Source organism: Coregonus lavaretus (genome assembly GCF_964263955.1).
Source record: "Coregonus lavaretus genome assembly, chromosome: 17".
NCBI lineage: Eukaryota > Metazoa > Chordata > Actinopteri > Salmoniformes > Salmonidae > Coregonus > Coregonus lavaretus.
Genome location: NC_140004.1, coordinates 31,632,884 through 31,647,930, shown reverse-complemented (window position 1 = coordinate 31,647,930; position 15,047 = coordinate 31,632,884). Strand labels below are relative to the sequence as shown.

At 42.6% G+C, this 15,047-nt stretch overlaps 1 protein-coding gene across 1 annotated transcript in view; it reads right to left on the bottom strand.

Moving 5' to 3' along the window:
- LOC311144371 (neuropeptide FF receptor 1-like) overlaps positions 1–5,277 on the bottom strand; it is a gene marked incomplete at both ends in the record, with an annotated part of 28,329 nt that extends 23,052 nt beyond the window's left edge. The window contains one exon of the mRNA XM_084180393.1: positions 4,899–5,277. Within this exon, the coding sequence (XP_084036519.1) occupies positions 4,899–5,277 (379 nt within the window). The remainder of the gene's footprint in view (positions 1–4,898) is intronic.
- Positions 5,278–15,047: the final 9,770 nt, after the last annotated feature.

The window sequence follows — 15,047 nt, the reverse complement described above, 5'->3', positions numbered from 1 at the left end:
ACCTTCTTCTCTTGTGGTTTGATCAACCCTCGCCCTATGGAATAGCCCAGATACTATGCTTCACTTACCCCCAGCGTGCATTTCTTTGGGTTGGCCGTGAGTCCTGCTTGCCGAAGGGCGTTGATGACCACTATTAAATCGGGTTAGGTGCTCCTCCCAAGTGTGGCTGTGGATTATCACATCGTACAGATATGCTGCAGCATAGGATTGATGAGGGCGCCATCAATGCGGTCCATCAGCCTTTGGAACGTGGCGGGGGCTCCATGAATTCCAAAGGGCAGTCGCATATATTGGAACAGGCTGTCTGGAGTAGAGAATGCAGTCTTCTCCCGAGCTGCAGGGGTCAGAGGAACCTGCCAATACCCCATGGTTAGATCAAGTGTACTAATAAATCGTGCATCTCCTAGTCTTTCTATCATCTCATCTATTCTCGGCATGGGATAAGCACCAAATTCCGAAATGGCATTCAACTTACGGAAGTCATTACAAAACCGTACTGTACCATCTGGTTTTGACACCAGGACTATCGGGCTGGACCACGCACTGTGTGATTCTTCAATGACTTCCAGCTCCAACATCTTCTGCACTTCTTTTATTGCCGCTCTCTTCGCTTCTGGCGCCCGGTAAGGTTTTTGATGGACCCGTATCCCCGGAAGGCGTGTCCTGGTAAGGAAGAAAACACATCTTTATTATTCATCACCAACTCACGTAACTCCTGGGTCTGGGAAGGCGAAACATCTCCGAGGACAATCTCTTCCAGCAGGTTCTCTGAAGAAGAGGAACTGGTCGAAAATACTGAAGTCTGTATGCTCAAACATCAAAAACAGCAGGGTTCTATTAAATCTCTCGACTAGGCCGTCGGTCTGGGGGTGATATACAGTAGTGCGCAGTTGTTTGATTTGAAGCAATTTACATAAATCTTTCATCACCTTGGACATGAACACAGTGCCTTCGTACGTCAGGATTTCTCGGGGTAAACCTACCCGGGAAAAGTGAGTACATTAGCAGGATTTATAGGTATACCATCTATTACCTAGACTTTCTGTCGTGTCTTCCAGCTGAGCAGTACCAAACTTTCCCCTATATTGTGTTGTGTTAACTCAGGAGGAAAAAATCTCATTGGCATAAGAATTTCCAGGCCCCTCGCCCTGCTCTTCCGGTTCCTCCTCTTCCTCCGTTTCGTGACCGTTTATCCCCATTGGGTTTCCTGTCTCTTCGTCGGTTTCTTCCCCTTCCTCTCCCAGGAGAATGCAAGTGTTGGCTACAGGAGTCGGACAGGTAAGTACCAATTTGTTAATTTTCCTTTCATAGGACAGGTAGTTCTTTGGTAGCGGTTTCATTTTATTTTCACTGGAAAATTTAAATGGTACCTGGCATGCCATATTACTGGCACAGCCATCTCCTTTGTCCTGTAGTCCTTTCCACAATTCTTGAAAATATGGACAGTCGCGTCCCAGTAGCACGGGAAATGGTAGATTTTCAATCAACCCTAGGTTACCTCTGAACCGCCCTCTGGTGGCGTTAATCTCTACATCTGCAGTTGGATAAGTTTTGGTGTCCCTGTGTACAAAGGTGATGTCCATGGTTGGAGCTGCAGTCCTCTGTGGCTGGGTTAGTAGTGACGGCATGATGAGGGAGACCATGCTCCCGGAGTATAGAAGAGCATCTACTTCTTTCCCTTGTACCCGTACTCGACTGCGGTGCAGTGGGTGGTGGTGGGCTTGGACATGGGCAGAAATAACATGGCAGTGGTGTAGATTGGAAATGTCGACCTGCATGGGTTCCTCCTTCTTGGGACAGTTCCATGCGATGTGTCCTATTTCGCCACAGCAGTAGCACTCCCGGGTGTCGGTATCAACCCCTCTATTCCTTGTATTTGCTTCAGGTTGGAAATGATGTGGCATCAACTATGCATGGACATTTTAATATGAAGATTAATTAATCATATTTTCTAATTAACCTTCTAGCAATGTCATGTTAATTATATGGACAGGCAGGGTTTGAATTGGCCTTCACATTGGTCTTGGGGGCGATGAAAAGATAGTGGAGTGGACAAAGTTTAAAATGTTCAATGCTTTTGGGGATCCATTGGTCCCGCCAAAATCCAAACCCAGTCTATGAACGATAAGATATCAATAGTTATGTAAATTGAGTTCTGAAGTAGCAGAGTAAAAAAATGAAATTGTTCTGCTTTTGGAAGATACTGTATGAAGAAAATGGCTGGTGGTAAAAGTAAAAACTCATGAAAGACATTCAGAAGGAAGGATCTATGATTCCCTCACTCTGTTAATGTCTCCTTTGATCATTTAATATTGCCTGCAGATATACAGTTGAAGTCGGAAGTTTACGTACACCTTAGCCAAATACATTTAAACTCAGTTTTTCACAATTCCTGACATTTAATCCTGGTAAAAAATCCCTGTCTTAGGTCAGTTAGGATCACCACTTTATTTTAAGAATGTGAAATGTCAGAATAATAGTAGAGAGAATGATTTATTTCAGCTTTTCTTTCTTTCATCACATTCCCAGTGGGTCAGAAGTTTACATACACTCAATTAGTATTTGTTAGCATTGCCTTTACATTTTTTAACTTGGGTCAAACGTGTCGAGAAGCCTTCCACAAGCTTCCCACAATAAGTTGGGTGAATTTTGGCCCATTCCTCCTGACAGAGCTGGTGTAACTGAGTCAGGTTTGTAGGCCTCCTTGCTCGCACACACTTTTTCAGTTCTGCCCACAAATGTTCTATAGGATTGAGGTCAGGGTTTTGTGTTGGCCACTCCAATACCTTGACTGTTGTCCTTAAGCCATTTTGCCACACCTTTGGAAGTGTGCTTGGGGTCATTGTCCATTTGGAAGGACCATTTGCGACCAAGCTTTAACTTCCTGACTGATGTCTTGAGATGTTGCTTCAATATATCCATATATCCACATAATTTTCCTTCCTCATGATGCCATATATTTTGTGAATTGCACCAGTCCCTCCTGCAGCAAAGCACCCCCACAGCAAGATGCTGCCACGCCTGTGCTTAACGGTTGGGATGGCGTTCTTCGGCTTGCAAGGCACCCCCTTTTTCCTCCAAACATAACGATGGTCATTATGGCCAAACAGTTCAATTTTTGTTTTATCAGACCAGAGGACATTTCTCCAAAAAAGTACAATATTCTTCCCCATGTGCAGTTGCACACCGTAGTCTGACTTTATGGCGGTTTTGGAGTAGTGGCTTCTTCCTTGCTGAGCGGCCTTTCTGGTTATGTCGATATACAACTCTTTTTACTGTGGATATAGATACTTTTGTGCCTGTTTCCTCCAGCATCTTCACAAGGTCCTTTGCTGTTGTTCTGGGATTGATTTGCACTTTTCGCACCAAAGTACGTTCATCTCTAGGAGACAGAACGCGTCTCCTTCCTGAGTGGTATGGCGGCTGTGTGGTCCCATGGTGTTTATACTTGCGTACTATTGTTTGTACAGATGAACATGGGAACAATTTCCAAATGCCTGAAGGTACCAACGATGAACCAGACTTGTGGAGGTCTACAGTTTTTTTTCTGTGGTCTTGGCTGATTTATTTTGATTTTCCCAAGATGTCAAGCAAAGAGGCACTGAGTTTGAAGGTAGGCCTTGAAATACATCCACAGGTACACCTCCAATTGACTCAAATGATGTCAATTAGCCTATCCGAAGCTTCTAAAGCCATGACATCATTTTCTGTAATTTTCCAAGCTGTTTAAAGGCACAGTCAACTTAGTGTATGTAAACTGGAATTGTGATACAGTGAATTATAAGTGAAATAATCTGTCTCTAAACAATCGTTGGAAAAAATTACTTGTGTCATGCACAAAGTAGATGTCCTAACAGACTTGCCAAAACTATAGTTTGTTAAGAAGAAATTTGTGGAGTGGTTGAAAAACAAGTTTTAATGACTCCAACCTAAGTGTATGTAAACTTCCGACTTCAACTGTACTTAGTTTATATTCATTATAATTGTTTGCTGATGTTCTTTCTTTTTGATGAGTCATTGTGAGGGAAACATTTACATTGGGTTTCCTGTTCCCTCTAGCTCCCTGCAGCTGGTCTGGGTGTATCGTCAAGGACATGGTGTGACTCGAGTTTAGAGATAGTTTTATTAACAGAACAGACCTGTATTGTCTCCCCTAATCTTTGCTTCTGTTCCACTTGGTCACATGGTCAAGAGAAAGAGCCTCTGAGAGTGACCACAGTTTTTCAGTTCATCCTGTCTTTTACTATCTTCCAAGGGCACAGCTGTGTGCCATGACTAAGCATTTTTAGGTCCACTATATAAGACGTCAGCATTTCTTGTTTGTTGGGCTCTCATGACCAGCTCCATTATAGCAATAATTAATCGATATCAAATAAAGATTGATTGTTTGAAGAAATTACAAAGTTTCTATCACTTCATTAGAATTTCCACGACATTCAATTCACAAATTACTTTAACATCTAAATACAAGACCTGAGTGGAAATGGATCTGACTCAATCTTTAGAAATGCAATATTGAGTTTGAGTCTGTGATATTGATGTGTCAAGGTTATTATACAGTTCAGGGAATGTTTCTAGAGTGGAATTAATTCACATAGATCAACACATTCACCTTAATATGTAGTTAAATGTACATTTTAGTCATTTAGCAGACGCTCTTATCCAGAGCGACTTACAGTTAGTGAGTGCATACAGTTTCATACTGGTCCCCTGTGGGAATTAAACCCACAACCCTGGCGTTGCAAGCGCCATGCTCTACCAACTGAGCTACACGGGACTAAATGAATGGGATGTAATGGAGTTGATGATGCTGAGTTGCGTTAACCTGTTCAGTTGCATTCACCAGCTCAGACAGAGTTGCATTCACCAGCTTAGTTAAACTAAGTTGTGTTACCTACCTGTGATGAGGTTGTCCACAAGCGTTGTGGGGATGCAGAAGATGCCCACCAGCAGATCGCTGACCGCCAGGTTGAGGATGAAGAGGTTGGTGACGGTTCTCATGCGGCGGTTCCCCAGCACGATCAGACACACCAGTACATTACCCACCATGCACAGCAGGAAGATGAACAGGTAGGCCAGGATGAAGCTAGCAGCCACAGGGAGGGAGTGTTGGTAGTAAGGGAAGTAGGTGATGTTGTTGGTTGTGGTGTAGTTGGAGTCGTTAATAGCTCCGTGGTGGAGGAGGTGGTGTTTGGAGGAGGTCAGGGCTGTCATGGTGTCTGAGGAGCCCTCCAGTTCAGTCAGACCCTCCTCTTCACCGCTGTTCCACACCGCCATCACTTCTTCAGGGTGGGTTGGTCTGACAACACACCACACCTTGTGACACAAACAAACAAAATCATACAATCAAGAACTATTGAGAAATTATAGTGTATTCATACAGTGTGTGACAGTGCTGGGCGTACCCCGTGCACATCAAGAGGTTAAAATAATAACTGGACTGATAAAAATTGTCAAAATTCAATAAATATTTAGTAGGCTATAAAACAGATGGTTTTAAAGAGGTTAAAACAGATCATGCTAAAAGCTTATTAAAACAACAAAAACATTTGCTGCAGTGTATATATCATGTCTACCTCTCCCTCCCACTGTTCAAATAGACCACCTTTCAAGACACAAACCAATTAAGATCAGGTGTGGCCAACACACCTGAACACACTCAAATTGACAACACAAACTACTGACTTGAGGATGAAGTTCATGGTAAATGTATAAATATATGGAATGGTTTGAATAATGAAACAGTTTTGGGCCCAATTAACACACAAGTAACAGAATCGCACATTTAAAAGGTATAAAGGAAGACGCATCGAATGCAATAAAATGTCATCTTCACACAGTGTATCTGCAGTACTTAAAGGGTTTCTGTAATTTGTATAGGAATTTTTCATAGCATACTTATACTGAACCAAAATATAAACGCAATATAAAGTGTTGGTCCCATGTTTCATGAGCTGAAATAAAAGATCCCCGAAATTTTCCATACGCACAAAAACCTTATTTCTCTCAAATGTTGTGCTCACATTTGTTTACATTCCTGTTAGTGAGCATATCTCCTTTGCCAAGATAATTCATCCACCTGACAGGTGTGGCATATCAAGAAGCTGATTAAACAGCATGATCATTACACAGGTGAACCTTGTGCTGAGGAGTATGTCTGTCTGTTTCCCTTTTGTGGAAAAACTCATTCTGATTGGCTGGGCCTAGCTCCCCAGTGGGTGGGCCTTACTACCAAGTGGGTGGGCCTATGCCCTCCCAGGCCCACCCAGGGCTGCGCCCCTGCCCAGTCATGTGAAATCCATAAAATTGGGCCTAATGAATTTATTTAAATTGACTGATTTCCTTCTATGAACTGTAACTCAGTAAAATCTATATTTTTATATTTTTGTTCAGTATACTTTGGCCAATAAATCACTTCATACTTGGTAGTGCACAAGTTTGGTTATTGGGACAAAGATAATGTAATCTACCCTTGATCTGGGCTTGAGGACATTGCTTTCAGAATGAATAACAAGGATCTCATATCACAAATGTTTCATTGTAAGTAATGTACGCTTACCTCAGACACGCACTGAGATGAAGCACACTGTGTCACACCCTGATCTCTTTCACCTGTCTTTGTGATTGTCTTCACCCCCCTCCAGGTGTCGCCCATCTTCCCCATTATCCACAGTGTATTTATACCTGTGTTCTCTGTTTGTCTGTTGTCAGTTTGTTTTGTTTTGTCAAGCCTACCAGTGGTTTTCCCTGTGCACCTGTCTTTAGTTTTTCCGGTTTTGACCATTCTGCCTGCCCTGAGCCTGCCTGCCGTTCTGTACCTTTTGGACTCTGATATGGATTACTGACCTCTGCCTGCCCTTGACCTGTCGTTTGCCTGCCCCCTGTTTTTGTAATTAACTTTTGTTACTTCGACACTGTCTGCATCTGGGTCTTCTCCTGAAACGTGATACAATTATGTGCACATACAACTCAAATCCACATCTACAAACAACTAGAGCAGGGCTCTCCAACCCTGTTCCTGCAGAGCTACCGTCCTGTAGGTTTTCACTCCAACCCTAATCTAGCATACCTGATTCTAATAATTAGCTGGTTGATAAGCTGAACCAAGTTAGTTACAACTAGGGTTGGCGTGAAAACCTACAGGAGGGTAGCTCTCCAGGAACAGGGTTGGAGACCCCTGAACTAGTGACAACTATTTTTACAGAATGTTTATAATATAAAACAAGTACTATAATTTAGAACAAATCCATATTGTACAATTGGTAGTAATTGGCTCAGTTGGACTGGGCATCTCGACCTGTCCTTAAAGGCGTGGGATATTGGTAATGATTCATATTTGTTTCTATGACTTATCTTGATGGCGGTGAAATGATGAAATACCCATTGAAATGGAAGCTCTTGAAATTAGGAGGCAGAACAATAAATGATGTTACCTTTTGTATAATGTGAAAACAACTGCAAACATCACTGAAGCCCTTTTGACCACAGGAGGTTGGTGGCACCTTAATTGGGGAGGACAGGCTCATGGTAATGGCTGGAGCGGAATAGGTGGAATGGTATCAAATACATCAAACATGGTTTCCATGTGTTCGATGCCATTCCATTCACTTCGTTCCAGCCTCCACTGATTTTTGACCAATAAGCAAGCAGGTCTATGGGACACTTTGAAATGTACTGTAATTATTTATCTTTTAAGTAACAAAATGTGCTCACCCTCCCCCTCATAGAATTTACTCAAAATTAGTTTATGATCACGAATAACAATAACTACCCTGTGTTTATAAACGTGGATATCGACTTTGTCACTTAAGCTTGCTTTTGTGGCACAGTGAATGCCACGCAGGGCTACAGGCCAGAAGGTTTAGGATTCGCCGACCACCACAGACGAGCTCACTCTCCCTGCCTGTTTTGTTAGGCCTACCCTACAATCAGAGCCAGCAGCAGACAATGATCAGCTAGGGGGAATCTGATTTTCAACATTTTGATGCCATATTTATAATTATATAAAATACATGCAATACATTTTCCACCAACAGGTTTGTGTGCCAATGCACCACACAACCAATAAACAAAGCATAAAGACTTCGGGTGTTTCAATGTCATGGTTTGCGTTTTCAACACCAAAAGAAATATACTATGACTATGTCAATCTCAACAAACAGAAAATACATCCCTCCCTATCTTGTAGGCCTACCCAGTATTGAAGGCTTGGCTTGACAATCTTCAAATATCATTACACTTTTTGGTGTTTTGTAACAGATGTCTCTTTCCATTCATCAAATGGCCGCTGCACAGTTTGGATTGATTGATTTTTTGATTTTATTTGTCAGTTTAAAATAATTACCTTCAGAAAGTATTCATACATCTTGACGTATTCCACATTTTGTTGTGTTACAGCCTGAATTAAAAATTGATTAAATTGATTTTTTTTCTCACCCATCTACACACAATACATACCCCATAGTGACTAAGTAAAATCATGTTTTTAGTAATTTATTGAAAATGAAATAGAGAAATATCTCATTTACATAAGCATTCACACCCTTGGGTCAATACTTTGTAAAAGCACCTTTGGCAGCGATTACAGCTGTGAGTCTTTCTGGGTAAGTCTCTAAGAGCTTTCCACACCTGGATTGTGCAACAGTTGCCCATTATTCTTTCAAAAATTCCTCAAGCTCAGTCAAATTGATTGTTGATCATTGCAAGACAACCACTTCCACGTCTTTCCCTAGATTTTCAAGTAGATTTAAGTCATAACTGTAATTCAGCCACTCAGGAACATTCACTGTCTTCTTGGTAAGCAACTCCAGCGTATTTTTCACCTTGTGTTTTAGGTTACTGTCCTGCTGAAAGGTGAATTCATCTCCCAGTGTCTGGTGGAAAGCAGACTGAACCAGGTTTTTTCTTCAGGATTTTGCCTGTGCATAGCTCCATTTCGTTTCATTTTTTTCCCTGAAAAACTCCCCAGTCCTTAACAATTACAAGCATACCCATTACATGATGCAGCCACAACTATTCTTGAAAATATGAAGTGGTACTCAGTGATGTGTTGTATTTGTATTTACCCAAAACATAACACTTTGTATTCAGGACAAAAAGTTAATTTCTTAGCGAATTTTTTTTGCAGCATTACCTTGTTGCAAACAGGATGCATGTTTTGGAATATTTGTATTCTGTACAGGCTTCCTTCTTTTCACTCTGTCAATTAGGCTAGTATTGTGGAGTAACTACAATGTAGCTTGTTTTGGCTGGTCTGTAGCTTATTCTTTAGATGTTTGGGGCTGCTGGTGAACCATGATGTGCAGGCATAATCAAAGTGACACTGGACTAGTGCACTTGCCAGAGTCTTTAGGGTGTCTATAGCTAGGTTTTCTTCCAATTGGTGACACATTTTCATGCAAATGTTCTAAAATCTGCATAAAAACAATATGCATCAGAGTTTTGTTTCCATCAAATTGACTTGTTGCAGATAAAAGTCTGTGCCTAAATACATAGTATATATGAAAATAATTTTTGCGGTTAAATTCCCATATACTGAATAAATACATAATAAAATACTAGTTAAATGGGTTTGTGATGGAACATTTTATATTTGTGCTTTTCTAATAACCAATTTCTGTGTTCTATATTTGCGCTTTTCTAATAACCAATTTCCGTGTTCATGCAAGTGACTGATTGAAGGAATCCTCACTATCAGTGTCTGCAATTTGGCAGTACGCCCAGAACCTTGTTTTGAGAACGAAAGGATATCTCAGTTTCAAGGTTTCAGCTTGGAGAGAAGAAGCCTCGTGAGGTATTGGTCAGTCACATGCATGAACCAAACGTTAATGATGAATTATTTATGAATGATAATTAAGCTAAATCATGCCTATGTAACATATCTGTAAGCAGTATATAAGAGATCTAATGGGACTGCCCCGAGAGAGCTCCTGACAGACGTGTACTATGGTGCATCAAGTTTGATGGAACCTCTCCAGTTACATTTACATTTACGTCATTTAGCAGACGCTCTTATCCAGAGCGACTTACAAATAGGTGCATTCACCTTATAGCCAGTGGGATAACCACTTTACAATGTTTTCTTTTTATTTTTATTTTTGGGGGGGGGGTTGGAGTAAAGGGGGGGGGGGGGGGTAGAAGGATTACTTTATCCTATCCCAGGTATTTCTTAAAGAGGTGGGGTTTCAAATGTCTCCGGAAGGTGGTGAGTGACTCCGCTGTCCTGGCGTCGTGAGGGAGCTTGTTCCACCATTGGGGTGCCAGAGCAGCGAACAGTTTGACTGGGCTGAGCGGGAACTATGCTTCCGCAGAGGTAGGGGAGCCAGCAGGCCAGAGGTGGATGAACGCAGTGCCTTCGTTTGGGTGTAGGGACTGATCAGAGGCTGAAGGTACGGAGGTGCCGTTCCCCTCACAGCTCCGTAGGCAAGCACCATGGTCTTGTAGCAGATGCGAGCTTCAACGTTAACTGTTAATAAACAATGATTCATTTAAGATTGACTTCGAGTGTCCCTGTGTAGAATTTCCACAATAGGTTTCCATCGCATTTTAAACTCTAGGCATACTGATGGTTTTGTCACAAAAATGTTGCATAGGTATGGTGAATGTGCCTACTCTGGTATTGGCACATGCGCTCTAGACAACAGTTTGCAGATACGGTGCGGGTATAGCCTACAGTGAGGGAAAAACGTATTTGATCCCCTGCTGATTTTGTACGTTTGCCCACTGACAAAGAAATGATCAGTCTATAATTTTAATGGTAGGTTTATTTGAACAGTGAGAGACAGAATAACAAGAAAAAAATCCAGAAGAAAGCATGTCAAAAATGTTATAAATTGATTTGTATTTTAATGAGGGAAATAAGTATTTGACCCCCTCTCAATCAGAAAGATTTCTGGCTCCCAGGTGTCTTTTATACAGGTAACGAGCTGAGATTAGGAGCACACTCTTAAAGGGAGTGCTCCTAATCTCAGTTTGTTACCTGTATAAAAGACACCTGTCCACAGAAGCAATCAATCAATCAGATTCCAAACTCTCCACCATGGCCAAGACCGAAGAGCTCTCCAAGGATGTCAGGGACAAGATTGTAGACCTACACAAGGTTGGAATGGGCTACAAGACCATCGCCAAGCAGCTTGGTGAGAAGGTGACAACAGTTGGTGCGATTATTCGCAAATGGAAGAAACACAAAAGACCTGTCAATCTCCCTCGGCCTGGGGCTCCATGCAAGATCTCACCTCGTGGAGTTGCAATGATCATGAGAACGGTGAGGAATCAGCCCAGAACTACACGGGAGGATCTTGTCAATGATCTCAAGGCAGCTGGGACCATAGTCACCAAGAAAACAATTGGTAACACACTACACCGTGAAGAACTGAAATAATGCAGCGCCCACAGGTCCCCCTGCTCAAGAAAGCACATATACAGGCCCATCTGAAGTTTGCCAATGAACATCTGAATGATTCAGAGGAGAACTGGGTGAAAGTGTTGTGGTCAGATGAGACCAAAATCGAGCTCTTTGGCATCAACTCAACTCGCCGTGTTTGGAGGAGGAGGAATGCTGCCTATGACCTCAAGAACACCATCCCCACCGTCAAACATGGAGGTGGAAACATTATGCTTTGGGGGTGTTTTTCTGCTAAGGGGACAGGACAACTTCACCGCATCAAAGGGACGATGGACGGGGCCATGTACCGTCAAATCTTGGGTGAGAACCTCCTTCCCTCAGCCAGGGCATTAAAAATAGATCGTGGATGGGTATTCCAGCATGACAATTACCCTAAACACACGGCCAAGGCAACAAAGTGGCTCAAGAAGAAGCACATTAAGGTCCTGGAGTGGCCTAGCCAGTCTCCAGACCTTAATCCCATAGAACATCTGTGGAGGGAGCTGAAGGTTGACTGAAACGTCTGACCTCTGTGATTGCCAACAAGGGTTTTGCCACCAAGTACTAAGTCATGTTTTGCAGAGGGGTCAAATACTTATTTCCCTCATTAAAATGCAAATCAATTTATAACATTTTTGACATGCGTTTTTCTGGATTTTTTTGTTGTTATTCTGTCTCTCACTGTTCAAACAAACCTACCATTAAAATTATAGACTGATCATGTCTTTGTCAGTGGGCAAACTTACAAAATCAGCAGGGGATCAAATACTTTTTTCCCTCACTGTATATGATGAGATAACTATGGGTAAGAACGAGAATCATTTTATTTGTCAAATGGCAGCCAAGCATCGATCATCATGTCACCAAAGTCAGACCCTCGATATTTATTGGAAAGAAGCATCAAGATCACTGTGCACTTTCACCACTCTGTGAAGTTCATCATAACTTATTTCATCTGTAGCCTAATAAACTGCATGGTTTCCCAAGTTGTAGTGGGAGGACCACACACCATATCATCGCGTGACTCCAAGTGTACTTCGATATGATGGTTATTATTACCGAAACTTCCTGTTTTCATCACAGGTGTCCTGATTTCTTTATCTAATTATACGGAATGACTTTACTGATATAAAAACTATTGATGGAATTGTGGTTATTAGCTAGGCTTCCATCCAATTGGTGACAGATATGTATGCGTATATTCTAAAATCCACATAAAAACAATACACGCATTTTCCCACCAGAAATGTGTTTCCATCAAATTTACCTGTTGTGGATAAAAGGCCTGTGGGTGATGAAATAGTGATAAAAAATATATCTATACATATACTGTATATATATTTATTTGTTTCCAATTTAATTTAATTTTTGTTACATGTAATCTTTTGGTTCAACCATAATGCATAGTAAGCATCATCAACAGGGGGAACATATTGGGTGTACGCTGATAAACATATTGGTTTTTCTGCCGGAATCACTGAATCACTGGACCTTTAACACCGGATCATCGCAGCTAGCTAGCTGCAACCAAATGGACGTTGTTGTTGGCTAATCAGCCTAGAGCCAGGCCCATCTCCTGGCTATCTACCTCTCTGTCAACCAGACGGGACCTCCTAGTGTTGACACGGAGCCCCGCCGATCCAACACGACTGGTCTGCCGACGAAATCGTCTGATGTGGTTAAAACAGGCTTCCCGTTACGACGTCGACCACGAAGATCCATCTGCTAGCCCCGGCCCGCTAACACACGCTAGCGGTGGCCTCTTGCTCGCCAGTGCTATAGCAACCCCCAAACTACCTCCGAACTCTCCTATTACTGTTCACCGGACCTTATGATAACTCAGCTATACAGCTGGTGCCTAATGGACTGTTCCTTTTTACGGTAACACATCCTGTTTATGTTTAGCCTCAGCCCAAACTTTGCCACCATTACCAGCTATTGTCTTAGCTCTCTCGAATAACACCTGTGATTGCTTTATGCCTCTCTCCCATGTCAATATGCCTTGCTTATTTCTGTTTCGGTTATTTCTTATTGTACTATTTCACTGTAGATCCCCCAGCCCAGCTCATCCTGCCTTAGATAGCTCCTTTGTCCCACCTCCCATACACGCGGAGACCGACTCAATCGGTGCCTCCAGTGATGCTATCTCTTTCATTGTTATCCAACGCTTAGGTTTACCTCCACTGTACTCATACCCTTCCATATCCTTGTCTGTACATAATGCCCTGAATCTATTCTACAACGCCCGGAAACCTGCCCCTTTTTTTCTCTGTACCCAACGCACTAGAAGACCAGTTCTTAAAGCCTTTAGCCGTATCCTTATTCTACTTCTCCTCTGTTCCTCTGGTGATGTAGAGGTTAACCCAGGCCCTGTAGCCCCCAGTATCACTCCTACTCCCCAGGCGTTATCATTTGTTGACTTCTGTAACCGTAAAAGCCTTGGTCTCTTGCATGTTAACATTCGAAGCCTCCTCCCTAAGTTTGAGTTATTCACTGCGTTAGCACACTCTGCCAACCCTGATGTTCTAGCAGTGTCTGAATCCTGGCTTAGGAAGGCCACCAAAAATTCAGAAATGTCCATCCCCAACTACAACATTTTCTGTCTCGATAGAACTGCCAAAGGAGGTGGGGTTGCAATCTACTGTAGAGATAGCCTGCAGAGCTCTATCGTACTATCCAGGTCTGTGCCCAAACAGTTTGAGCTCCTACTTCTAAAAATCCACCTTTCCAGAAATAAGTCTCTCACTGTTGCCGCTTGCTACAGACCCCCTTCAGCCTGAGCTGTGCCCTGGACACCACATGTGAACTGATTGCCCCCCATCTATCCTCAGAGTTCGTACTGCTTGGTGACCTAAACTGGGATATGCTTAACACCCCCGCCATCCTACAATCTAAACTACATGCCCTCAATCTCACACGAATTATCAACGAACCTACCAGGTACAACCCTAAATCTGTAAACATGGGCACCCTCATAGATATCATCCTGACAAATTTACCCTTTAAATCCACCTCCGCTGTCTTCAACCAGGATCTCAGCGATCACTGCCTTATTGCCTGCGTCCGTAATGGGTCCGCGGTCAAACGACCACCCCTCATCACTGTCAAACGCTCCCTAAAACACTTTGACGAGCAGGCCTTTCTAATTGACCTGGCCCGGGTATCCTGGATGGATATTGACCTCATTCTGTCAGTAGAGGATGCCTGATTGTTCTTTAAAAGTGCTTTCCTCTCAATCTTAAATAAGCATGCCCCATTCAAAAAATGCAGAACTAAGAACAGATATAGCCCCTGGTTCTCCTCAGACTTGAATGCCATTGACCAGCATAAAAACATCCTGTGGCGTACTGCATTAGCATCGAACAGCCGCCGCGATATGCAACTTTTTAGGGAAGTCAGGAACCAATATACACAATCAGTTAGGAAAGCAAAGGCTAGCTTTTTCAAACAGAAATTTGCATCCTGTAGCACTAACTCCAAAAAGTTTTGGGACACTGTAAAGTCCATGGAAAATAAGAGCAGCTCCTCCCAACTGCCCACTGCACTGAGGCTAGGAAACACTGTCACCACCGATAAATCTACAATAATCGAGAATTTCAACAAGAATTTTGTTACGGCTGGCCATGCTTTCCACCTGGCAACCACTACCCCGGCCACCAGCTCT